The following is a 25371-nucleotide window of genomic DNA, read 5'->3' on the forward strand; positions in this document are numbered from 1 at the left end:
TTTATATTTTATAACATAATAACTAATATTTCTGAATTTCAAAAACCCCATTTTTGTTGCTATACCCATTACTTATTTTTCATCAGTTCCAAGACTTTTTACATGCTGACCAAGTAATAAGAAGGAGCTACAAGTTAAAAATGAAAATTAAAGTAGAAATGAAAATAAAAGGAATAATTCATATAAGTCATTCAAACTAAAAAATAAATAAAATTAAAAGTCTTGTACTTTTAGATATTTTTATGTTGTCTACAAATTATGGTCTATTTAAACAGAATAGATAAATCTCTCTGTGAAAGGATAATTGATTTGCATCTCTAAATCAATGATTAGCAAATTAGACCTCTTACATATAATCTGGAACTTGAAAGTTGTAACCTACTCCTGTTATTTCATGATTATGCTTACTTGATGAGCCTTGACTATGTCCTAAGCAACAGAGACAGACATCTGATTTTCTGTACCTAGCAGTTATGTTACTCAGCCTTTATACTTTGCATAATGTAATTGCAGTAATGGAACCATTAAATAAAAAAAAAAAAGGCAAGACAGTTTGCTGTGAAGATGTTTTATGTAAGTCTTAAACACTGAATAGGAGCTTTAGTGAGCAATCCAGTACGAGCTGTGTCAGCATGCTGTTGTAAAACCTGGTGCTGCCAGGGGGCAGGAATGGCACCAAGGCCATGGTACGACAAACACTGATCCTAGTGACATCCATCTGTCATTTGATCATTGGAGACTTGATCCTGTTTTTGTTGGGGGATAAAAAAATATACAGTCATGAAAAGTCAGTTACTTAAATGTCAGTACAATGAAATTCATATACTTGAATATGTCTCAGCAGTAATGATAAAGAACTGGGATAATCAAGATTAAACAAATCCATAATGTTTAAACAACCGTGTGAGGTGATGAAACATCAAAGGACTGTGATAACAAATAAACATGTGTCTTCAGTGATCACCCTTCATCATGCAACGTTCCTCTTCAAGAAACTAATTATGTATTAATGCCACTGGTGCTGCTCTCACAGCTCCATTTTCCTGTGCACACCTGAAGTGTGTTGCAGGCAGTCTTTCTGCCTTACACTTTCTTGGTGTAACTCTTCTGTACTCTTCTGCCATCTCAGTAGCTATCTGTACTTCATATTGCTTCAACATGCTTCACCTTTCTACTTACGTGTGCTTTTTTGGGTAGTTTGTGGGTTTTTTCTCCTCTAATTTATTTTCTTATGATAACCAAGAGTCCTGTAGATGGGTTTAGAATATGCTTGCAGTATTCTCTATACTGAATCAGTATTTTAATTTTGAAATGGTGTTCTCTTTAAGAAAACGTATCAATTCTATAAGCAGTGTGCCGACACATTTATACAAAATCACTGTGTTGTGTTTTGTTTTGTTTTTTCCCTCTGAAGCGGTGTGTGTATTTGAAGGCAGAACCTACTTTGAAGGACAAAGAGAAACTGTGTATTCAAGCTCAGGGGACTGTGTTCTGTTTGAGTGCAAGGTAAGAATACTCTTGATGGAATAAAAATTCTTGCATGTTAGAAATATCAAAGTCATGCTGAAAGAAACTTTTGAAATACAGACAGGTGTTCCTTAGGAAGTGACTGAAAATGCATCTAATAGGTCCTGTGTTTATTTTGTCTGAGTTCCACATCAAATTTTTGCAAATAGATTTACTTTGCATAGCTGCTAGCTTTGATGATACAGCTTGACAATCAAGCAGCATTCTTTCTTCCCTAGGTGTCGTCCCCACCATCAGTAATGAAACAGCAGCAGATTACCTTATGTTTCCATCTGCAGTGTTATTGTTCAAAATTATGTGTTCAGGTGTAAGAGATACATGAATGTGATGGGGACATAGTTTGGAATTCTGGATCATTCTTAGAGGAAAAAGAAGGAAAAAAGCTGGTACACTGGTATCTGGTATTTCTAGGGATGGAAATGGGGTAGGATTGGGGTTTTTATTTGTAAACAGAACATACCTGATGCTGAGTCAGTTTTGCCCTGCTGCATGAGTAGAGCTGCTCTTCAGGACACAAATACACTTTAAGGGCAAAATATACCCCAGGGACAGCTGTGGGTTAAGAATTACACAAACTGATGCAGAGAGTTGTGGGGTGTCTCTCCAGGGGAGGGATGGGGAAAAAAAACCTGTCTGGTTAGAGCTGCAGGCTGTGGGTTGGAGTTGAAAACCTGAACACACGTTTCTAGGGAAGAGAAAAAGAGATGAGCAACTCCTCTTGCCATGCAGCTGTCCATCAGACCAGTTTCTGGAAATCCCAGACATTTCCATACAATTGTTAAAAAGCTGATCTTACAAAGAAAAACTGTGAACTCTTGTCTAGCTCCTGTTGTTTTTAATCTTTATGAGCTTAATTCCTGCAGTAGGGGCTTTGAAACCCTTTTGAGAATGGAAAGGAGAAGCTGATCAGAAATAATTTTTGATTCAGCTGTAGATGCTTTTTAGTGCTATGAGCTTTTATTTTCAACATGGCACCCAGGACATAAACACTATGAGTAGTCAATGGATATAATTAACAACAATCAAAAGCTACATGACGTTGCCTTGTGTTCCTTGCTGCTGACAGTTGTGATACTGTATTGAAAAAAAAGCCTCTGTTGGCTGGGCTAGTCTGTGTTTTGTTGATTTGAATTGTTTTCTGGTAGGCTGCCTCACTGTCTTGGTAGAAATAGTAAGCAGCAACTTCAGCTGACTGAAGTGTTGCTTTTTCAAGGACTGAAGTAAAGACAGTTTCTGCTGAACAGTGAATGATAATTCAGAGCATGAAATCCATATACTGTCACCTTTGTTGGTCAGTTAGGAATTCATAGATGGGCATTAATTTTATTATTATTACCAGAGTTCTCATAAAAGGATATAATTAATGACTTTAAGTCAAGAGGAATTAATAGGAATGGCACAGGTACTGGTTTCATGCTTGATAACAATGATGTTATCAAGGCAATGTATGGAATTTTTTCATTTTGTATGGATGTAATTAAAAGTGCCATGTTTTGTTTTATTGTCTGCTGCAGTTGTGCATGCTGTAGGCATGCACTTCTCTGAATATTATAAATAAGTAAATGAAAAATTATCTTCCAAATTAGAGTTTATAAAAGATTAAAGTGAAATTTTGGTGATAAAACATTAAAGTGAATTTAAAGTGACTACCCTAATTGATGTTACTTCTATCAAAGGTTAATTTAGCTTATGGGATTGTTTGGTTTTGTTTGTTCTGGTGTACAGCACATCTCTGTCTGATTTGCTTTATTGTATTATAAGATTAAAGCTGGTTCCTCTCTCAAGATTGTTTAAGGGAAACTTTGAGCAGTAATTTTAATATTGGCCATTGTGTACATGTTTCATCTTTATATTTCATGCTTAAAGAGGATTTAAAATTAAATGCAAGATGAATAATAATAGTAGTACTCACATACATGCAATGGTATATGGATTGTTTTAGTCACTTTTCTTGCATGCAGAAGTGTAAGGGTCCTGAGTTCATTGATGTCATATTTTAACCACATTGCTTATTTTGCGGCAGATGCCTCTGAGGAACATGCTGCTGTTTGCCTTGTTTTCTTTCTGTGCCCTATCATAACTAGAGCACTGCAAGATAGATTATTTATGGCCCGAGGGAGCCTAAAGGTGCTGTACCCATGGTAGCCAGGTTGCTAAGGCAAGCATTTCGTGTGCCATACTGCAGCCACCTCATGTGACCTGCTGAAGATACTTAGATACCATCTCGTAGTATTGTACCCTTCCTGATGCCTGATCCAAACTTAGCTGGGAAACCCTCTCTTTCCTCACAGGGACTCAGTGCCAGTTGCTTTCAGTGTTACTGCCACAGCAGTGAAATCCAGAGATGTTCAAGCTGGATTTTACGTTCTGTACATATAACGAGCTTCTTTAGGGAATTCATTATGGGCACCCTTGACTCTGGAATCTGCTGCCTCAGTTTTTGAGAAATAATTGTAACACTTTGAGGCATAATGCTAAGAGAAACTTCTAAGGCAAATTACTTGACAGCTAGGATAAGAGAAGAATGAGAATTTTTGCCATACTTCTGCTTGCTTGAAAAGGTTTGGGTATAGGAGAGTTCCTGATGCTTCTATTGTGCTGTGTTGTCCTCTCAAATGGTTTTTGAGGCTACCTGGATTTTGGCCTAGGCATGGGTTTTTTGTACATTATTATGCTGAAACTCCACTAAAGTTAGAACTTCCTTTATTTCCTATCTCACAGTAATCAATTACCTCAATTTAACAGGACCACAAAATGCAGAGAATTCCAAAAGACAGCTGTACAGCTTTGAACTGCCCAGAATCTCAACAGATCCCCTTATCTCACAGTTGCTGCAAAGTCTGTAAAGGTAAGGTAATAGCAGGATATATGTATAAGCTCAGTGTAATCTTTCATTCTTATAGATTACAAATAGACTTTTTTTTTTCCTGATAATTTTGAATAGGACAGTCCTATGCACAATGATCACTGTAGATCTTTGGAAGCTGAATAAGTAACAACTGCACTGTGACATCTGAAAATTTTTTGTAAAATGTTTAGTAATGTGAATTCTGTGAAACAAGATTTTGTGTTTTATTCCAGCCAAAATTTTGGTGGAAAGTCTAAGAAATAATATATATATATATTTAGTGATTTTTCTGCCCTTCACTCTCTCCAGTGTCCAAATTAAATAGACTGGAGAAATATTCATGTTTGCCAGCATCTTTCTGGGGTGCTTTGAGAAATCTCTCTCAGACAACTGTTTGTGCTATGCAGTTGTTCAAGTACTTGGGTAACTTGTTCACCTCTCTGGGGTTGAACATTGTCTACATCTATAAGCAGAAACTTTGGGAAATATTTTTGTATGTTGTGCACTTTTGCATGTTGCACCCAGTCTGATCCTTGCCAAAGGAGATGTAGGAAGTGCTCTGAATCCTTGGCCCACCCTTTTGATCTGGACTAACACTGGTACCTTCAAAGCTATTAACATTTGCATCTTCAAGCAGCTACATCTGTTTCTTCTACAGCTAAATAAGATAAATTGATACTGGCATAGAGGAATGTGTTGATACTTGGCATGAAGGAATGTGTTAGGCTCTTGGACTGATTTCAGGTAGACATCAGCGATGATTGCAGCTCTGGCTATTTCTGTGCTGCTCAGCACAAACATGAAGGATATGATTAATGGCATCAAGCAGAGCGATAAGAAAGTAGAAGAAAAGAACTTAAGACAGGTCTTCAAGTCTGTCACAGCCCAAAAGGATTTTTTAATGATAATTTTCTATAAAATCTTCACTAGCTTAGAGAAAAGGATTCTATGTTTCTTGTGCCTGTTATACCTAGAAGATTTTAATATATGTCAGTTGGTTGCTTTCTGAATATTTTCAATCGTCCCTGAACTATGCTAGCTTGGCTTCTCATGAGGTGAGGAGCTTATTCTTTAAACAAGAAGCTGCTGTAGGCTATTATTCAGTAGCATATGTTTTGTTTACTAATACAGCTGCTGTATGAGTGTTGCAATCTTAACAATAATAATCAGTATGAAAGCCCTCATGCCTTCTGGATGACATGTATTTTAGTTGTTAATGTCAAAATCTGATGCAATCCAATACAGGCCAGGAAATCCAGAAGTAAGCCTCTTGCTTTTCCATGAACTCAGGATTCAATGAGGGCAGCAAAAAGGCAAAAAGTAGATGTTGCCATGGCCAGAGGTTGCTCTTGACGCACATGGTTCTGCTGACATCAAGGAGTGTTGGAGACCCTTTAGCACAGTCAAAGTGTAGAAAGTTTTGCTCCATAATGTCCTGTGTTAGATGTCATCACTGTGGTAGCTGTGGTGAATGATAATATCTAAGTAACATTACCTAAGTATATCTTTAGGTTAGAGAAACGACCCACAGCAGGAGGAAGAAAAACATTAGTCTGTCATATCACAACAGGTTTGTGATGTTTCTATCATAAACATGTCACTGGGTCTCAGTACTAAAACATTTTGTCTTTATGGGATATTGTGCTTCCTTGTCTTTTGCTTCATCCCTGTTGCTTTATACTGTTCCTGAGCTGTCCAGGTACAAAATACTTCTTTGACATGACCTCCAGCATCTCTGCTGCCACTGTCCTGCTTGGGGTCCTTGTTTAACTAAGCTTCTGTGAGGTTAGGGTTAGAAGCTCTTTTATGGCAAAATATGAATTGGAGACCAGGTGGAATGATGAAACTAATAATCTTTACTGCCAAAAAATACTTCTTTTGCTATTTTGCAAGAGGCTTGTGTTGCAGCCTGATGCCAGCTTGCATTCTGGAGCTGTTGCTGTTACACCAGTCCTGGTTCCCTGAGCCTGGCCCACGTTCCCAAGGTCTCCTGTGGTTTTGAGAGAAGAAAATAATTATTGGAAAACACTACTGCTGCTTGATCAATTAATACTTCAGTGAAAGAAGGAAACTTGAAACAAACAGAATTAATGAGAAAAAAGGGAAGGAGACAAGCTCCACACCTTTACATACAGATCTGGGAACTGTGGAAGCTTCAAGTCAGTTTCTAGAACCAGCCAATGTTGTTCAACAATGTCAAATCATTACATTTCATGAGAGAAAACAGAAAAAAATTAAATAGAAACATACAGAGTTGAAAGGTTCAATCTAAATTTTACAGCCTGGAAAAGAACTTCATTACCTTAAAAATTTATAATTAGGGTGCAAAATGGCCACACTCAGGAAAAATGGAAAAGAAAAAATTAGGAAATTTGGATGCTAACAGGTGAGATTTAAAAATAAAATTCTCTGTAATGGAAAGAATGATGCAATAAGGGAAGAGTATTCACTTAGTGGAGGAAGGGATGAGATAAGGGGAGAGGAAAGGAAAACAAGTCAATGTTAATCAAAGACTTTTGGTTAAATATAGAAGGATTTTATAAATACACCTGGGAACAAAAAGTGCTAAAAGTAATATCACTAGTAAATAAGATGCTGAATGTCTAAGCTGTTAAGCTCTTTTATAAATGTACAAACAAACAAAAAAGAAAATGACAAGAACTATACAATTAAGACATGTCCTGTAAAAGTAATTAACAATGACAAGGAGACAGTAAGGGGATTTAAGCAAGCCTCCTATCCAGCTGCTTCAGATCAGTGCTATAACCTGAAATTGAATTGAAGACCCAAAGACTGTCTGGTCTGGTGGCCTTTACTACTCCTCTCATCCATTTCATGCTTGGTACAATTTATTTTTCTGTATCTCACAGACAATAGAAAGGTATTCTTTGACCTAACTGAGAAAAAGATAGGACTGTCTTTGACAGGTATGTTTTGTAATCCCTGGATTCTTTTTAACCCTCAATCATGCTTGTTTCTGTACAGGCCATGACTTTTGCACTGAAGGACATAACTGTATGGAGCATTCTGTCTGCCGAAACCTAGAGGACAGAGCAGTCTGTAGCTGCCGGGATGGCTTCCGAGCCCTTCGAGAGGACAATGCTTACTGTGAAGGTGATGCCTTGTACACAGGCTTAGCACTTCTGTATAAATTGTTTATGATGTGTATCACCTGTGGGCTGAGTGAGTTCATTGTATCGAATGTCTATCCATTTATGAATCAATACAATGTGCAGCATGTTGATCAACTAAAATAATAACTCAAATTAAGTTCTTTAAAAGAAAATTTTAAAAAAATCTGATCAGCATGGAGGTGACCAGTTAATATGGCTGAGATCTTGAATTAGAAGCAGGCTTCCATAGGAAAATTTGCCTTTTTTTTCATGGTATTTAGATACTTGGGCAATCTAAATTCAACCATTTTAAAAATATATTAGTGTAACATTTAGTTTCTCTTTTCACTGCTGCATGTTCCTATTCTTTCTCTCCAGAAAGTAGGAAATGCTATAGACTAGATTTTAGCATTGTTAATCACACTGAGTAAAGATTTGAGTTGCTCTATTGGTACAACAAGATACTTAATCAGAAGAGAATCATCTATACAATCTAGCATCATCAGGTGAAAGGAACCAGCTCCAGCAGTGAAAGCCAAAGTCCTCTGCAGTCTCAGTGTTTGTGCTAACTGTTGCTCTGCCTCAGGAAAACCCCGATTCTGTCAACACAAAACACCAGTTTGCTGTCAGGCCACTCTTACCCTAAAGCTTAAGTGTTGGCAGCAGGATGGACTTTGACTAATAAGCAGTTCTGTTCAGATTACATTGAAAGTCAAGCACCTGTGAGTAGATGTAGTTTAAGGTACTCTGCAGTCCCACCTAATACCTGCATTATTCTCTGGTGATGCACAATAAATGGGATAAATTGAGGCCTTTTAAGATTGTTCCTTTGGCTGGACTCAGCCAAAGTTAATGCCTGCAGCTTGCTTGAGTTAGTAGCTGCATTAGTGTCAGTGGGAATGCTCATCTGTAGACTTGCCTTTGAGAATTTGTGGCTGTTTTCAGGAAAGGAGCATATAATTCATTCAGCTTTATATACATCTCTACTTAATTTTTATGGTAAGCCCCCTGATGTAAGCTGATTTTGAGAAGAAGAACTAAAAATCTTACAGAAGTAAATCCCTTGTCCCTCATCATGTTCCAGGAGGTATCTGACATCAGGACCTGCTGTGAAACTTGTAGTATCAACCACTTTTTATCTCACAGTCCCTGGAGACTGCTGTGGCTTAGGATGTGGATCTGTGTTTCTGGGAACTCATCAGCCATTCCCTATCTGAGGGAGTCACTGGAGCAATGGAGTTATCATGAATTTAGAGGCTTTAAGAGTTGTTTTTTTTTCTGCAGCTCTATTGTCACTCTGCCAAATGAAAGCAAAAAAAACAAATTACACTTTCTTAGTGATCTCCATGTCTCTCACATTAGAGTCTGTTGCTTTATATGTAATTTTTCAGGCATGCCATAAGCAAAAAAAGGAAAAACTTTATTATCAGCATTGTGGGTGAAATGTTTGATGAGGACACAGTAGATTATCATATGTGAAGCCGATGCATTCTTATTATAAGAGGATTTACTAGTTTGTGCAGTACCTGATTTCAATATCACAATTTTTGGAGCAGATTTCTTGGCCCAATTGTTTCTGCATGGGCAAATTACATTGGTTCTGGGTGGTAATTATGAATCTGCTTAACTTCTTTCAGAGAACATGCGTAAGTGAATAAAAGATTGGGACATGGTATTTACATAAAAATATTAATTTTGCTTATTACATTTGAAGGCGTTGAATTGTTACTTGACATTCCTGATACAGGAACATTTGCTCATGTTGAAGGTCATGGGAGCAAGTTACACCAGGAAGATGTGCCCACATGAGCAAAGCTGAGGAGATTGGGTCACTTCCCAAGAGATTCTCCCTGCCAGAGGTGAAGCTGCCTCAACAGGCAAACCAGCCTGGCTTTGCTGCTGGTGCTGTGCTGTAGCTGCAGTGCTGGCACCACGTTTGAGCACAGCTCCAGACCTGGTCCTGGCTGTCCATCCCTGACTGACTGTGAGGGTCATGTGCTGGAAGGATGGGAAGTAAGGCTACAGATTAAAACATTAGGATTGTTTTTGTGCAACGGACAGGGGACTAAAATACCCATGTTTCTTCGGTGTTGTACTTTTATTACTTTATCCTTTTTCCAGTTCAAATGTCTCTTTGAGCAGAGGTTTTTATTTCTGGAAAGAAACTCTTCCTTTATATACTAAACTAACAGCAAAAGGCACAATATCAATAGCGTAACACCAAGTCTTTTCAGAGTCCTGTGCCTCATCTTGAAAGGCTGGAATGGTCCCAAGCTCCCTTTCTCAGTGGATGCCCTTTCTTCACTCTGCTATTATTCTGTCTTTAATTGCAAGCAATGCCAGGCATAGAAATGTTGAGTTAACACAAAGCCTTGCAGAGAAGGCTTTTTGTAATGGCTAGAGACATAGATATGAGAGCTGTTTGTGTGTTTGCAATGCACAAACTTCAGATATACTGCAAAATTGGATGTCATTGGCTCTGTGTTAGAGACAAGTTTCACTAAACACAATCCTGATTTGTGCTCTAGCACTATCAAAATTGAAAGAACAAACAGAAGTAATGATGCTCCCATTTGCAGAACTTCTCCTTAAGGAGAAGAACAAAAATAAAATCACTTAAATCTGGTTTCAGTGTGGGTCTGGAAAAGCTGCATAAATTTTACCTGAATGATGGAAGAGTTTGGTTTCTGTCCTAGAATGCACCACTGTTTTTCCAAAGCTATGTGTTGTCTCTAGATACTTTTATGGTGGATAACTTCCTGCTATATTATAATAATATTTGTTAATATTTACATCACATTTAGCTTTCCCTCAGAGTACTGTGTAAAGCAATACTTAAAGAATTGGTATTTCTTAATCTGCATGCTATACATGGAAGCCTTCCATGGGACATATTCCAAATTCTTTTAAATCTGTTTTCTGCCTCAGGCTATTATGCAGATTGAGATACTTTGTGGGCAGGTTGTGTATGGATTATGCTGTGCTGTCCAGGTGTAGGTGCTTTTAATACAGCATCCTACCTAACATCAACAGCTTACTAAAACAGGTGTTCTGGTGACGTGGAATTAGTTTTTCCCAAGGCCACGTCTGCAGTACTCTCAAATTGAAGATTACCCTCTGGAATATATTTCAAAGAGTGTTCAATACCCAGTGTTTTTATGATGGTGGAGTTATGCTGAAAAGGCTTTTCAGGATAAAGGTTGTGACTCTTGGCTACCAAGGTAATCTGATGCATCTAGAGGAGCATATTTTAACTATCTCTGTGCAAAATCTGATTTCAGTTCAGAAGTACTGCCAAGGATTGCTGATTAAATAGAGAGCAGAGGAAAAAAAGAAAAAAAGACAGGAGAATACAGTAATCTTTGTGGAGATCAAGAGAGAACATGACCTGAGAAAACTGTGTTATTTACTTCTTTATCAAGAGGATTTTGCCTGATGCAGAGACTATTGTACATCACATATCTATCTTGGCTGTGATAATTTCTTTTGTAAATTTCTTTGTAGCAGCCTATGTGGTGCTGTGGTTTAGGTTTGTGATGTTATTCTCAGTAGTGAAAACAGGAGTACAGTGTGGCTGTTTCTCAGAGATTGATTGGACATCAGTCTGCTGGAAAGCGTTTTGATTTCTTTTTTTCCCCTATCTCCCTTCACTTATTAAATGGTCTTTATATCATCTCATGAGTGTTTTTTCTCACTTTTGCTCTTTTCATTAATCCCTCCATCCCACTGAAGGGTTGAGCAAGAAAGTAATTGCTGGGTGCTAAATTGCTGACCAGGTTCAGCCCTCTACACATCACAAATTTATGTTATGGGTATGTGGGTAGTAAAGTTTGTTTTTTGATATTTGGAAATTTAGTTGTGCTATTTACACAGTATACAACATAGCTAACTTAGAACAATTTTTTTGTGAAGCAATTTTCCATTTATATTCTAATTCATTCTTTTTCCTCAGTAACTCTTCTACTTTCTCTGCTGTTGTCATGTTTGTCCCAGTTTCAACTGTAGCAGATTAAATTAGACCAAAGACTGAATGACTTTGTCTGGATTTGAGAATTACATCAGCTTCACTGATGATTGTCCCTTGAGGGGAGAAGGTTTTCAGTTGAAAAATCTGCTTTTGAATGAGCTGTCTTGATTTGGAATCATTGTCAGTGGAGGGGGAAGTAAGCAGTCTTAGACAAAAAATTGCCTCTTTCCAGAGATTTCTGAAGCATGTCAGAAATGACACTTGGTTAGATCTTACGAGGTGTCCTTTAGCTCACTGTTGTGTTATTATTCTGTTTGGAAAGATTTACTAATTTGTCCCTGTGTATGCTTAAAAATACTGATGCGTTATTTAAGCCTCTTCCCCAACAATATGAATATTGCACTTTTTCACATACCTGATTAGTACAATCTGTTGTTAACCTTCTTGTTAATCTTGTTGGTTTGAACTACTGGATTACAAATTAAGTACATTTTCAAAATTAATCTGACTTCCATGGATTGTAATGAGGAGAAGAAATCCTATAAAGGATAAATAGTGATAATCAAATTGCAATGGGATACGTGTTAAATTGTACTGGCCAAGTACAGTTATCAACAACATATTTTTTTTCTTAAGTGTAATATTGGGAGAGTGTAAGTAAGAGACTTCCATAATGGAAATAAACCTCAGAGTATTAGAATATATTCTGTTAAGCCCTCTGGCTTTTTAATAGACAGTACTGGGCTATTTGCTAGCTTTGCTGTCTTCATGGCATGCACCATTTTTTTGTGTGTAAGAGTCCTACTTAAAAGCTGTACAGTACTGTCAGCTTTGTGAACCTGGGAAGGCTACTCATACTTCCCTCTTCAAAGAAAAAGTATTTTTTGAAAGTGAAAAGTGTCAATAGTATCACTATTGAAAGCTAAGAAATAAAGATTTCCATCTCCATCAGCTGGCAGTGTTTGAGTCAGTATCTAGTCATTTGGAGCTGGATTGGGAAACCAATAAAAGAGAAAGAAAAACTTTCACTCCAAGAGGGCAGAATGTTATTTCCAAATTTCTATTAAAAACTAATTAAATTGTATTAATAGTAAAAGGAAATATTAAATAGTATTAATATATTATCAATTATTAATTTTTTATCATCAAAAGCACTAAATGACATCTTATTTCCATTGTTATGCTAGTAAGAAATCTTAATATGAAGAATTAGAAAAGCAGTTTTAATGTGTGTTGGAGTAGGACCAATCCTCCTTGTCTGGTATAGCTTTAATTGAAGAAAATAATAAAGTTTATTTCTAACTTAAAGTGCACAAACAGTATCCCTGACATCAGTTCATAAATTGTGGTTCATACTGAGATACAGATTTTGCCACCACTTTTAGCAGTGGGATAGTTTGTGTGTGTACAAATTGTAGGGTGAGATTCAGTGTTACTTGATGTTATTTACTGCAACATTTATTATGTTCAGAATGATTCTATCATCCAGCCATAGCCAGAACTGAAAATGATGTTACTGCAATTAATAAAAACCAAACAGCTGAAACTAATCATATAAAGGGAGCTTCTTGAAAACTCTTTTAAACTTTTCTACTAGTATCTGGTAAGGAGAGGTTTTATTGCACTGAGAGCAGCCCTTTTCCACTAGCAATAAAAACATAGGATGTAATTTGTCTTCAGATAAGAAACTGAGGTGAAAGTTTCTGTATAAATTAAGTAGACCTGCAGGCGAAAGAGAAAAGAAAATAAAACCCTAGTTTTGTTCTTATTTTACTTTTTGTCCAGTTCTCACTGTTAGCTGAGAGGTGACTACTGAAAAGATTAGGTGCTTTCACTGTGAAAAGTACCCACAGCCAAATGGTTGGGTTTCTTTTGTAACTTTTAAAACCTCAGTCTAAAAGTGTGACACGTCTTAACAATGCATAAAGGCTGGATTCCCAAGAGTTGTAACAAAGAAATGCCTTGCATTAAGGCAAACTGAATTTAAAATAAATATTCTTTCATGAAGAGTGCAAAGCAATAGCAGCCACAGTATTTGTGTCTGTTATGGTACTCATAACCAGTTTGGCACAGTTTGAGAGACACCTGAGTTGTGATACCAGCACTTTTCTGTGAAAGAGGCAGTAATCTACTGGGTAGCTCACAGGAATATGCTGCATGGTTTAGACCCAAATACAGTCTAACACACACAGGGGGCTTTACCACTGCTTACAGGTACTGTCTTTACTGTCTTCCAATAGGGAGTTTTAAAATACATCGGTGCAATACAATCTGTGCTGTGTCTTCTTGAGAAGAACCCAAGAGATATTTGTAGTCACTGTATAAACATATTAATGCTCCTTATTACCCTTTTAAAATAGGGTACAAAACAACAAAAACATGATGAGTGGCAAGTATTTGAAATTCTTGACATTCACAGCTCAAAATGATGAGAAATTGTCATGCTTAGATAAGAAAGGAAAAATATTATTTTACCATTCAGATTTAAAGACCTATTTCTAACTAAGTGCAGTGCTGAAGAGGGTTGGATCATGAGCTGGAGTGCCAGTAAGTTGTTCTGATTTTCAGAATTGACTAATTAGTCATATACAACATCCTTTTTATTCTCAGTATGCAACTGTATCAGACTAGTTATTTAGAGCCTAAGGAAAGGCCCCCTGGGATGCTTTCATGTCTGACAAATAACTGTGTATAATTACTTGTTTTGTCACATATACACAACTATATGAATTAATTATAAGATATTAAATAGTAAGAAGATGCAGTTTTCCAAGTAAAATATTCCGTGATTGCAGACAGTATTTGTTTTCAAAATTGTCCTGTGATATGTATTTTTAAATCTACATCATGTGTGTGGAGTCCAGTGATGTTTTCATAAGACCTAGATAAAGACTTCAATTCCTTCCAGGAGTCTCACATTCACGAGTAGCTGTTGAACAGTATCTCCTCCTGCATGTTTTAACAAGGACAGTTTTATCTCAACAGTCTGTCTTCCTTTCCAAAAACTGGGGCAAGTTGAAATAAAAACAACTCTTTGTACTGTTAAAAATGATATTTCTGAAATGCTGTAATGTTGAATTTTGTCCTTGCAAAGCTATATAGAACTTTTGTCAAGGAATGTAGACCTTGAGTGCTTGGCTTTTATTTCAAGTATTTTTTGTCCTGATGGCCTCCTCACAGGCTGCAGAAGATGGACAGAGAAATCATGAACTTAAGCAAAGATCAGAGATTTCAAATAGAATGAAGGGAAAAGCACCAAGATGTGTACAATATGTGTTATCTGTGCAGTTTAGTTATGGGCTAGTAAAGAGCACACCCTGTGTGAAGAACCAACAGTTCAAATTTATTTTTAGTCTAATTGATGCTTTACCAGTCTAGTCAAATTATGAAAACATCTTACTTTATTTACAAGAGTGCTAGCTGACAGTGATAATCCAATTCACCCAGTTTCTCTACAGGTCTATGAATAATTCAATAAAAATCAATATACACTGCCCAATTCTTCTTACCCTCCCTATGCATTGCTACATGACTTGCTAGTGTCCAAGTTCTTTTTTGGGATCAGCATCGTGGGTATAATGGAAAGTTATTTTACTCTTTTCTTCTTGGTCTTTGTGTATGCTTGAGGTAATTTTTGTATGCTTTAATTCAGTATGAGGGGTATGTTCTTATAGTTGATTCACAGGGCTAGATTAATTGTGACTCCTTAGATTGTAGTGCTTTTCTCTGTGGGGGAGGAGAGACACACAGGTCTAGAAAGACAGACAAAAATAAAAATAATAAAACTCTCCAAGAGCAAAAAACAATTTTGGACATAGATTGTATACATGTTACCTCTTGATAATTTTGCTGTTGGAGCCAGGCTTTTTACTGGTTGTTGGTAGCACCAAAGGCACAGGATATAAAGAGAAGAAAAAGTTGAAAATTATCTATAGAGGGTAAGTGTGATAACAACTATGGTGGTGCTGTCAGCTGGAATAAATAACGTGGGGCACTGTGAAAAAATACACAATTTTGACTGAAGTTGAAGATTATATCCTTTGTGGAATATGTCAGTTGGAGAAACTGCTGCAGTGGATTTGATAGAACAAAACAAACAAAAGTGCAGTGATTGTTTTGTGACTGACTGGAGGTAACAGCAGTAGTTAAACCATAGACTTGACAGGTGATGGAGAGTCTAGAAATAGTAGTTGGAGGAGGAGGAGCAAGGGCTGTGCCAGGGCCCCAAGATATTTTGTCATCTTAGACAGCAAGTGAGAAAGGGTTTACACAGAAAGAGATACATAGAAGATGATGTTATGGAAACCAAAACACACAAGATATTGAAACCAGGCTGTAGGTGAAAATGAAGGGAAGCTGAAGAGAATAGGAGCTTGGAAACAGTTAAGGAAGTGTGAGCGACCCTACTGGGAATGTTTTTATTAGAGCAATGAGCCAGGAAGTTTTAGCATACTAAACATTTGAGCAGCTGGGAAGGTAGTGTTTGGTGGTGGAAATAAAAAAGCCCGATACTTTCACAGATGGGTAAGCTGGTGGGATCTTGCTTCAAAGTTATGTTCTGTTCTTTTTTTTTAAGGAGTAAGAGCTGATGGGTGAAGGGATGAATTGAGTACAGGAGGACTGAGCAACACCTGAAGGCAGGACTAAACTTGGGTAGAAAGTGGTTGCAGGAGGAAAACAGCAGAAAAGCTTGATGTCAGAGGTAGAAAGTGAGAAAAGTAGGACTTCTTGGTGGAGGGATGACAAGAGAAAGTAAATGGGCAGAACTTCTTTTACTTTGTGATCCTGTTCCAGGTGCAGAAGAGGTTATGTTTGTTCTAAAGGTTTTAAATCCTCATTTACCTTTTTAATGGTATTGATTGCTGTGATTGGTCACTGTTCATTTTCATAATCCCTTAATTGTTGAGTAGCATCTGCTGACTTTGTGATGCCCTTTTTCTAGGTCAGGGTCCAGAGAAGAGTCTCAATCTTTCCCTGCTTGTCTTTCTATATGAGTCAGGTTGCTAGTGATAAAGCTAAGGGCCTGAAAGGCCTATGTTGTGCTCACTGTTACTGGTATCCATCCTTGGGATTCTCAGTGGAGAGGCTCAGGATTCACAGGAATAGAGGGTGGTGATGCCCTTGCTCTTACCAGTGCAGCCCTCAGAATCAGGATGGAGGTGTGCTGATGAAGTTGTGCGAGAGGTGAAAAAACATTAGCCTCTTGAACAGGTAAATGTGGTGCTTGATATTTATAGGCTGTGGAGACATATTTTATTAACATAAAACCCATGGGAGTTCTATTTGTTTTATTTTATATTGTAGGTCTAACCTACTCTGCTCTTCTATTCAGGGTAATTTTTAATGTGTTTATGAAATAGGTGTTTTTATAAATCAAGCTTTTTGTGTTCCTGTTCCCTTTCTTCCTGTGTAGTTAATGTTATTTGTTGCAAAAAATCCTGCAAGAGTCCCAGCACTTCCCAGAAGATTCGATAGTGTCTAACACCAGTGATCTGCCTGGCTACCATATACCTCTCTAAGTGTGACCAGGGAGATCTCTGGTGGTAGACACTATCCATAAAGGATCCTCAATTCTGGGAGTAGCCTCTTCTCCTAACAGCTGATAATTACTGACTTAGTAGCAGACTCATTTGTTCTGGCAGGCTTTTGTGGTGGATAAGGGCAGTGATGCATAGGGAGGCCTAAGGAGAGGCTTTGTTTGTTAGTCCGAGGCTTTGGTCAACAATGATTTATAGATTGCAGGTCAAGTTCTCCTTGTATTAATGGGATTGTGAAACATAACTGGGAATTTTACTCTGGGGAAGCAAACACTTTAGGGTGCAGGAGGAAGGGATACAGGGAACGTTTTCTTCAGTTATGTATTTTGCATAAATTTTGACTGCTTGGGGGAATAAAGAAAGGCAGGTTTTTCAGGTTTTTTCTTTTTTCCTGTTTTTGATGTTTTTTGCAAGTATAAATAAATCATTGAAGTGCAGATTCCAAACACTGTTGCACTAACCAGTTTTCCCAGAGGTGCCCCTTTTATCTGTTCCACTGGGAATAGAGCAGGTTGATGATCTCCATGACTACACTGTTGTCAGTACATCACAGCTGGTGGCTCAGTATCACATCACAGACTTCAAGCACACAAGTCTTTATTGTTGAATGTGTCGAGCCATTGGAGTTGTGCATTCATCCTATTGAACTGACTTCAGTATCTTACTGGCTGAACAGTAAGACCTGAATATGCATTAATATGCTAACTAGGCTTTTTGGCAGAAGGAAATAAGGATAAACGTTCTTAGATATGGAAATGCACAAGATTTTCTGTTGTGCATTTCTATCTAAAGGTGGCATGCTTGTTTTGGCTGGGGTAGTGTTAATTTTCTTCACAGTGGCTAGTACAGACCTGTGTTTTGGACTTTTGCTGAACATGGTGATAATAAAGATGTTTTTGTTTTTGCTGAGCAGGGCTTACACAGAGCCAAGGCCTTTCCTGTTCTTTGAACTGCCACTCTGGGGAGGAGACTGGGGGTGCCTGGGGGGTTTGGAGGAGACACAGCCAGGACAGGTGACCCAAACTGACCACAGGGAGATCCCAGACCGTGTGACATCATGCTCAGTGGATCCAGTGTGGGGAAGGAGGAGGGAGAGGGGAACATTTGGAGTGATGGGGTTTGTCTTCCCCAGTAACCATTACATGTGATGGGGCTCTGCTCTCCTGGAGCTGGCTGAGCACCTGCCTGCCATTGCAGGGAGTTAACCCCTGGTTTTGCTTTGCTTGTGTGTGCTCCGCTTTTGCTTTCCCTATTAAAGTGTCCTTATCTCAACCCACAAGTTTTCTACCTTTTATCCTTCTGATTCTCTCTGTGATCCCACTGGTTGGAGAGTGAGCAAGTGGCTGCCTATGGCTTGGCTGCTGACTGGGCTTACACCATGACAAGTGAATAAAAGGCTACATCATTGTTTTCAACCAGTAAACAGGTTGAAAAGGCTTTTATTTTGGTAGCTTTGAAAGCCAACAGATGTTGGGCTCATTCCCTGCCCTAGTTCAATGCTCCTTAATCTGTAATACCTTAACCTAATGTACATGAAGCTCACATGTGGAATGCCAAAGGGGGAATGGAATTGCAGGGTTTTAGTATGGTCAATCCCTGTGTGACTAGTTGTCATTTGACTGATCTTTTGCCCTTGTTTGTATTAATTATCTTTATTTAGTATTAAAGTTGCAAATTGTTTGTAAAAGCATCTTCTTATCTGCTCTGTGTCCATGGTGTAGAGGGTCTTTAGGTGCCAATGTAATATAATCTTGTGATAGTAACAACAGAGTTGGGTGGGAGTTTTAATTTCTAGTGAACATTTAAAAAATGTGAGCAATATCTTTGCAAATTGGCTTGAAAAAAACAGTACATCAGATTTGTCCAAATGAACACTTCAAAGTTAACCTGAACAGTTTTTGTATCAGTTGAACTAGCAAGGTTTGGAAAAAAAAGACGATTATAAATAAAACATTTTTCAAAATCTCAATATGTGGTATGTTGGCAAAGTGAAAGCTTTTATTTAGAGCACTTCTAAATTAGGAGGTTTGAATCAAAGGAGCTTTAAGTTTTTCCCTGCAAAATGAAAACCATTGGCATTTTGGGTCTCCTGTGGCTATTTACCTGACAAAGCAATCATCATTATAGTTTTCAGAAAGTCCTATTTAATGGTTCTGAAGCACTGATTTTTAAGTAGAATTTTACGAGGGTGCCAGAGCTGGATTCTAGGCAGTCTGTTGATTCTGAGAACATAGGATCTCTAATTACTTGAAGACTGATGTTGTTACTTAAATATGAATCAACACAATTAATTTAATGTGTAGTTAACTGGCATTATGAAAGACACAAGTTGCATCATTTGTTGTAGAGGCTGAGTCATATGTTGTAACTGCTGGCTGCTTTTGTGAACTGCATACATGTGTTTCTGCAGAACATCTGTAAGTCAGGAGATCTGTGCCCTATTTCACTCTCTGTGTAAAACCAGCTGTGGTAGTCTTATGATGGTTTAAGGGTTTTTTTGATCATCACTCTTAGATGGAGTTCCAAAAAGGTGTTTGGAGCCTTAGTGTGCTCACTGTGTTCTCTGTAAATACACACTCATTTGTGCAATTACACATGTACATAGAAGTTGCAAGATTAGCTTTTCCAAGCTAGCACTTTAATACACCTGCATGAGTTTACATGGCTGTAGAATTCACAGGGTAAAGGGAAGGAAACCAGCCAAAATATATCATCCATGAAATTCTTTTGCAGTGGACACCTTCATGTTTGGTAGCCAACTACCCTCAGCTTCTCCAGCAGAATCCAATACATAGAGGATCTGTGGAAAATTCTTTTTTTTAAAACTGAATGGAATTAGGAACTTACTACAGAATCACTAATATTCAGCGTGTCAAACTGCTTTGTACAGGAAGGCAAATTTCCTTCTAAAAGTGCAAAGGGGGGAAAAAAGGACCAGTCAGTGAATGCAGTTAGTAAATTCCTGTTCATTTAAAGACACAGGGAAGATAAGAAATGAGGGATAAGCATACAACCTAAGCAGGAGCGAAGTACAGGAGTTAAGAATGTTGACGTTTAGCACCACAGCATTAAGAAATTAACTCTGATTTCAGTTTAGATATACAATCTTTTGTCTTGAGCCATCATTAGCCTCTGCAACAATATGCTTTTCCATACAGAGATTTTATTTTCAACACTGAAAGCCATAAACATCATTGAAAACAAGAAAGAAATCAAAACTGATGAGCAGGAAAGAAAACAAGCCAACAATCCGCCCATTTGATTTTCAGCTTACTTTGGTATCAAGGTTCAGTGACACATTGCATGACAATATAAATAGGTGTACTGAGCATCTCAGTAATGATGTCTTTATCATTACTATTACAGGAACAGTGTGCTACTGAGCACTTCCAAATTAATACAGCTTTTCTTTTATGCAATATAATAATATTATGCAGAAGGTCTTTTGTTATCTGTAGTGCGTTCTCTGTCTTCCCATTGAATTATAACCTGATACAAGAAATATGTCTAATTTTGAAGCCCAAGAGAATACCAAAACTAATTAGGTTTTAAATTCCATGCCTACAGTCATTTATGTGGGGAGTTTGCTCTAGGACCTTATACTGCAACAGGTGTTCTGCCCCAACAAGTATTTTATCAAGTTGCATTTTGTTCTGTCAGAGCAGATCTTTATATGAATGAGATTCTTACAGGTTCCTTTCCTGTGTTTATATGTGTCTATATACATATGTATGTAGATATTTGCAGATACAGATACATGTTTTTATTAAAAATACTGATCGACTACTTTATTGTTCTAAGAGAAATTGATACTAAATTTCAGAGTATTTTCAGATCTTACCATGTTCCTTACAGTTTCTTTCTAGACAATAGTTTCTGTTAGCTCAAAGGCATGTGGTGTGCATATAGTTGTGTGTTATGTGCACTGATGACTGAGGTGACTGCACAGGGTGCAGTGATGGATGCCACTGTAGTGCTGAGGCTGTTGATCAGTTGTTTAGGCCTCTGGTTTGTTTTTTGTTCTGTTCTATTTAAATCATAGGAATAACATCAGAAGCACTTCAAAAGGAAAGATGTAAGCTGGTGTAATCTTCTTTGTAACTCCACTAACAGCTGTTCACAGAAACTCGTGGTGCTTCTCTTGTTTGAATATTTCAAACAGTTTTTTTAAAAGGACAAAGCCAAAAAGCTTTCCAAAATGCACTGGTATTTAAATAACTCTTTAGTCTAGCCCACTACTGATGGAAGTGAACAGCAGTACACTGAGAGACTGCAAGAAATACTGCTGAATTTGACTTGTGTTCCTCTTTGCCTTGTTCACAGATATTGATGAGTGTGCTGAAGGGCGGCACTACTGTCGTGAGAACACCATGTGTGTAAATACACCAGGATCCTTCATGTGTGTCTGCAAAACAGGATATATACGCATTGATGATTATTCGTGTACAGGTAAGAGCTGTGTACTTCTGGAAGGAAATAACAGGATGCTGGTATTTAGGAATACTAATGATTCTGCTAAAGTTAATCTTTGTTGGAGCTGCAGAATATCTAAATGAAATGTTGAACAGAATAAACACCAAAATCTGGTCAAGAAAAGTTAATGCATTTTACAGATTATGTGTAGGATGTATTGTTTGCCTGAAACTGTAAAGTAGGCTGGATTGTCTTATGGTCTGTTTTGGGTGCTGATTAAAAAGGCAAAGGGAGGAGACTGACGACGAAAATAAGAGAGCAAGAATAGTACTGTTTTCCTTGGTTTTCGTGTTCCATACCAGTACAACTTCTCTTGGAGTATAGCTACTCTTCTGCAAACTTAGGGTGGAGTTAGATTTTCTCCATATTAAGAGTGGCTGTGCCCTCATTCTGAACTCTCCAGGCTCAGTTCTCCCGAGTTCAGAGCGCAGGAGTTCTACTTGCCTTGAACCGCTGGACAACATGGTCAGTCTTGCATCTGTATCTTCCCTTTTTGCTCTACTGCCAGTGGATGTGTTTGGTTCATAGTGACTTTGTCTTCTACTCTTCTTTTATTGCAAGGTAATTTAGGGTTATGGAATGCTAAAAACAGCCTTTGGTATCAGGCCCAGGCTGACCCTAAGTGTTTCTGTATTTTTTCCTACAACATAGATAAAGAAAATATGAATCAATGATGAATCAATGATCAGTGGACAAAGTACTATACCCATTTTGTGTGCACAGGGTAAAAAATTAGCTTTTTCTATAAAAGGCTACATTTTTTCAGTAAAGCTTTCTTTCATTCATATTATCTAACAGAAATTGGCTATAAATGTATGAGAGTATTCGAAATGTGAAGGTAGCTTTGTGAAGTTCATTTCTAATTTTGTTCTGTCCATTTCATCTTGGCATTTTTAACATAAATGATATGTCTTGATACAGAAACAGCTTCTTCATGAACTGGCATGCTTTTCCTTGGCTGACCATGCACAACACTCAGGGACATGGAATTCAAATCATATACATGTGATTTTTGTGAATACTGTCTTACCTGTATTGTCATTCCTCTCGTACATTGGCAAGCACTGTTTTACTGCAGTAAATCCACTTCTTGAAGGCCCAAGTTATAAAGCCTGCCCACAGCAGGTCCTTTCTGAAGCAACCAGTATGTTTCTGATCATTCTCTTACATTTTCTACGCTCTCTGTTGAGTAAAGAAATTGTTTCACTACCTCCTGAGTGTGAATATTGGGATTATTTTAGGACTGACTGTATCTAAATCTGTGTGATACTTTTTCTGCTTGGCTTCCCTTAGCTTGCTGTTCTGATTGAACTTTGCAAATGGTAAACCATCACCAACTTTGCAGGGGCACTGGGTGCCTATAAATATGATAAAAGTAGTTCTGGAGACTCCTCACGTTGCATTCTTCATACTTGCTGAAACATACTGTTATAAAATACAGAGTAGTTAAGAGCTTTAGACAGTCATACTTCTATAAGAGGTGTTGGAAATCCATTTTAGATCTCACACTCCAAGCTGAATGTGGTTCCACATTTGTAAATCATAGTTTCCTGTGAAATCAGCCTGCTAGGTGGCAAAATGAACTATTTCTTTTCCACCTTTGTCTTGATCAAACGGAGAAAAGTCAATGCTAAAAAAAGGGAATTAGATGAAAAAGTTTTGTAAGATTTAAGACCTGATAGGCCATCTGAACTGTAAGTCATGCTGTGTATGCATGTCAAAGACTTTGTACGTATGAGCAATGCCACTTACTATTATTTGGGACCTGGAGTTTTTCTGGAGTTACATCTTAGTGAATTTTGGATACAGGCAACCATGAGGATTCAGTCCCTGCTGGATAACAGAATTTCAGTGAATGGCAACCCAATACCATAAATTGTATATGTCACAAAATAACTGCATTATTTTTTCTAGTTCCACAACTATTGTGTGAGCACCTCTGGTGGAGGCACTGGTTCATTAATTAATATGTATCCAGGACTATGTTGGTGGGGTGTATAATATGCACTTCTGTCCAGATCTCTCAGTACTCATATAGAGTCCAGTGCACTTTGAATTTTGTCAATATCTGCAAAAAAATGTAGTCATTCAACCCTCTTTTTCCCTCTGCAGAGTTGAAAGTTCTTAGCAAGTCTCTATTTGCCATATTGGCAATTCTGGGTTTAACTTACCAGCTGAAGTATCAAGGAAACTGAGGAGGAGGCTGTTTTTTAATCCGGTTCAGGAATGACAAGAATAGGGCAAACAAGCAACAATTGACCCTTTGTGTTACTAAGTGTTAAATTTTTAAAATGTATTTCAGGTCACAGTTTCTTGTAATGCTTCTTGTAATGTAATGTTTCTTGTAATTGAATCAGTTTATGGAATTGTAGTTGTGTGTAAAATAGCTGACACTGTAAACTGGAGAGGAAGCTCTGGTAGCACATCCTCTGGAATATTACTAAGCAGGAAAAAAATGTTCTGTAGCTTGGTATTAATATGTCATTGTTTGCGCAGGATAGCTGAAGCCCAGGAAGATGTTGAAAGATTATATGTGAACCTTGATTAGACAGATTATGATGTAAGTGATGTCCACAACTTGCTGGCAGACTAACATACCTTATTGTTCCATCCCATGAACATACATATAATTTAGCAGTCATTGATCAAAATAGAAAAGAGCCATAAAATCAGTGACATTGAAGAGTTTTTCTCCTGCACAAGACATTTGAAAAGAAATCTGTGCTATCTATCTCTGTCAGAGTCATGCACACAAAAGACTGATTTAGACAGCCTATAGCTGCTTCCAAAACAGCTCCAGTTGCTTTTGTCCTGGCATGTTTATTTCAAGTTTTACAATATATCTGAATTACATTTTTTATTTTCACAACAAAGGATGTAATGAAGGCATCAATTTGAGAAATTGTTATTTGTATTCATATGGGAACCAAGATTCTCAGGGTTAGACTGAGTTAGTCACAACCATATTTGCACAGAAATCTGTTGTTCATGACTGATTTTTATGTTCAGAAATCAATCATAGCTATGAGAAGGAGAGATGACTTCCATATGCCAAATGGATGCACAAACTGCAAATTAAAGGCATGAAAATATGCCCTGGGCTACCATGCTTTGGTATCCTACAATGATATTGTCTCATTCCCCTTCCACTTTGCTTTCCAGAACCTGGAATGTAATGATGTTGTGCCAGGGGAAGGAAGGTAGATAATGGTATGAGTCTCTGCTGGGGTAGTTTTATATGTGCACTAGTATGCTGCTGCACCATCATTGTTAGCTGGGATCAAATCAGAATGCTTTAATTATTTTCTGAAATAATATCACTCACGTCTTTACTTTGCATGGGATTACAGAAGTGCATGGGCTGTTTTCTTGGCTTTAAAAAATGAAAGTTTTGCTTCTGGAAACAAGGAAGAGCCCAGTGTCACCTCCAGTCTCTCAGGCTGCTTTGTAATTCGCAGCTGGTAGCATTGCTCTGAGCAGCATGGTGGATGTCCTTTTCCTCCACAGTTTGTTATGGGAGCAGTTAGGAAACGAGAGATGAAATCTCTTTTTCACACTTGGCTCTAACAGTGAAGAGTTCATAGCAGCAATACTGAATGGTTAATCATGTTTAGTCTCAACAATTGTCTTTAGTTTTCTGCATAGGGACCACCCACCTGACTGAGTAACCCAACAAGAATTGAACAAAAGATACAAGACCCTTGGAGACTTAGTGCATCCTCCATAGACCATATTAAGGCAGAGGAAGGTGCATTCCCTGATATAAAGGAATGGATTTTCTGAGCCCTATATGACTTTTAAGGCTCTGTTTCTGTGCAAAATCACAGGCCACCTTTTATTTATTTTTTGCTCTCTATTTGGCATAAAAGGTGGAAATAGCTCTGATGGAAGTACTGGTGGTGTGCT

At 37.7% G+C, this 25371-nt stretch overlaps 1 protein-coding gene across 1 annotated transcript in view; it reads left to right on the forward strand.

Annotated features, from left to right (window-relative positions):
* NELL2 (neural EGFL like 2) overlaps positions 1-25371 on the forward strand; it is a 136198-nt gene that overhangs the window by 52783 nt on the left and 58044 nt on the right. Inside the window, exons 10-13 of the mRNA XM_005519293.3 lie at positions 1415-1506; positions 4273-4375; positions 7361-7489; positions 21316-21441. Of these exons, the coding sequence (XP_005519350.1) occupies positions 1415-1506; positions 4273-4375; positions 7361-7489; positions 21316-21441 (450 nt within the window). The remainder of the gene's footprint in view (positions 1-1414; positions 1507-4272; positions 4376-7360; positions 7490-21315; positions 21442-25371) is intronic.

The sequence above is a fragment of the Pseudopodoces humilis genome, chromosome 5, assembly GCF_049639895.1.
Source record: "Pseudopodoces humilis isolate 2021_Gansu_Grassland_sample_001 chromosome 5, ASM4963989v1, whole genome shotgun sequence".
In the NCBI taxonomy this organism is placed as follows: Eukaryota; Metazoa; Chordata; class Aves; order Passeriformes; family Paridae; genus Pseudopodoces; species Pseudopodoces humilis.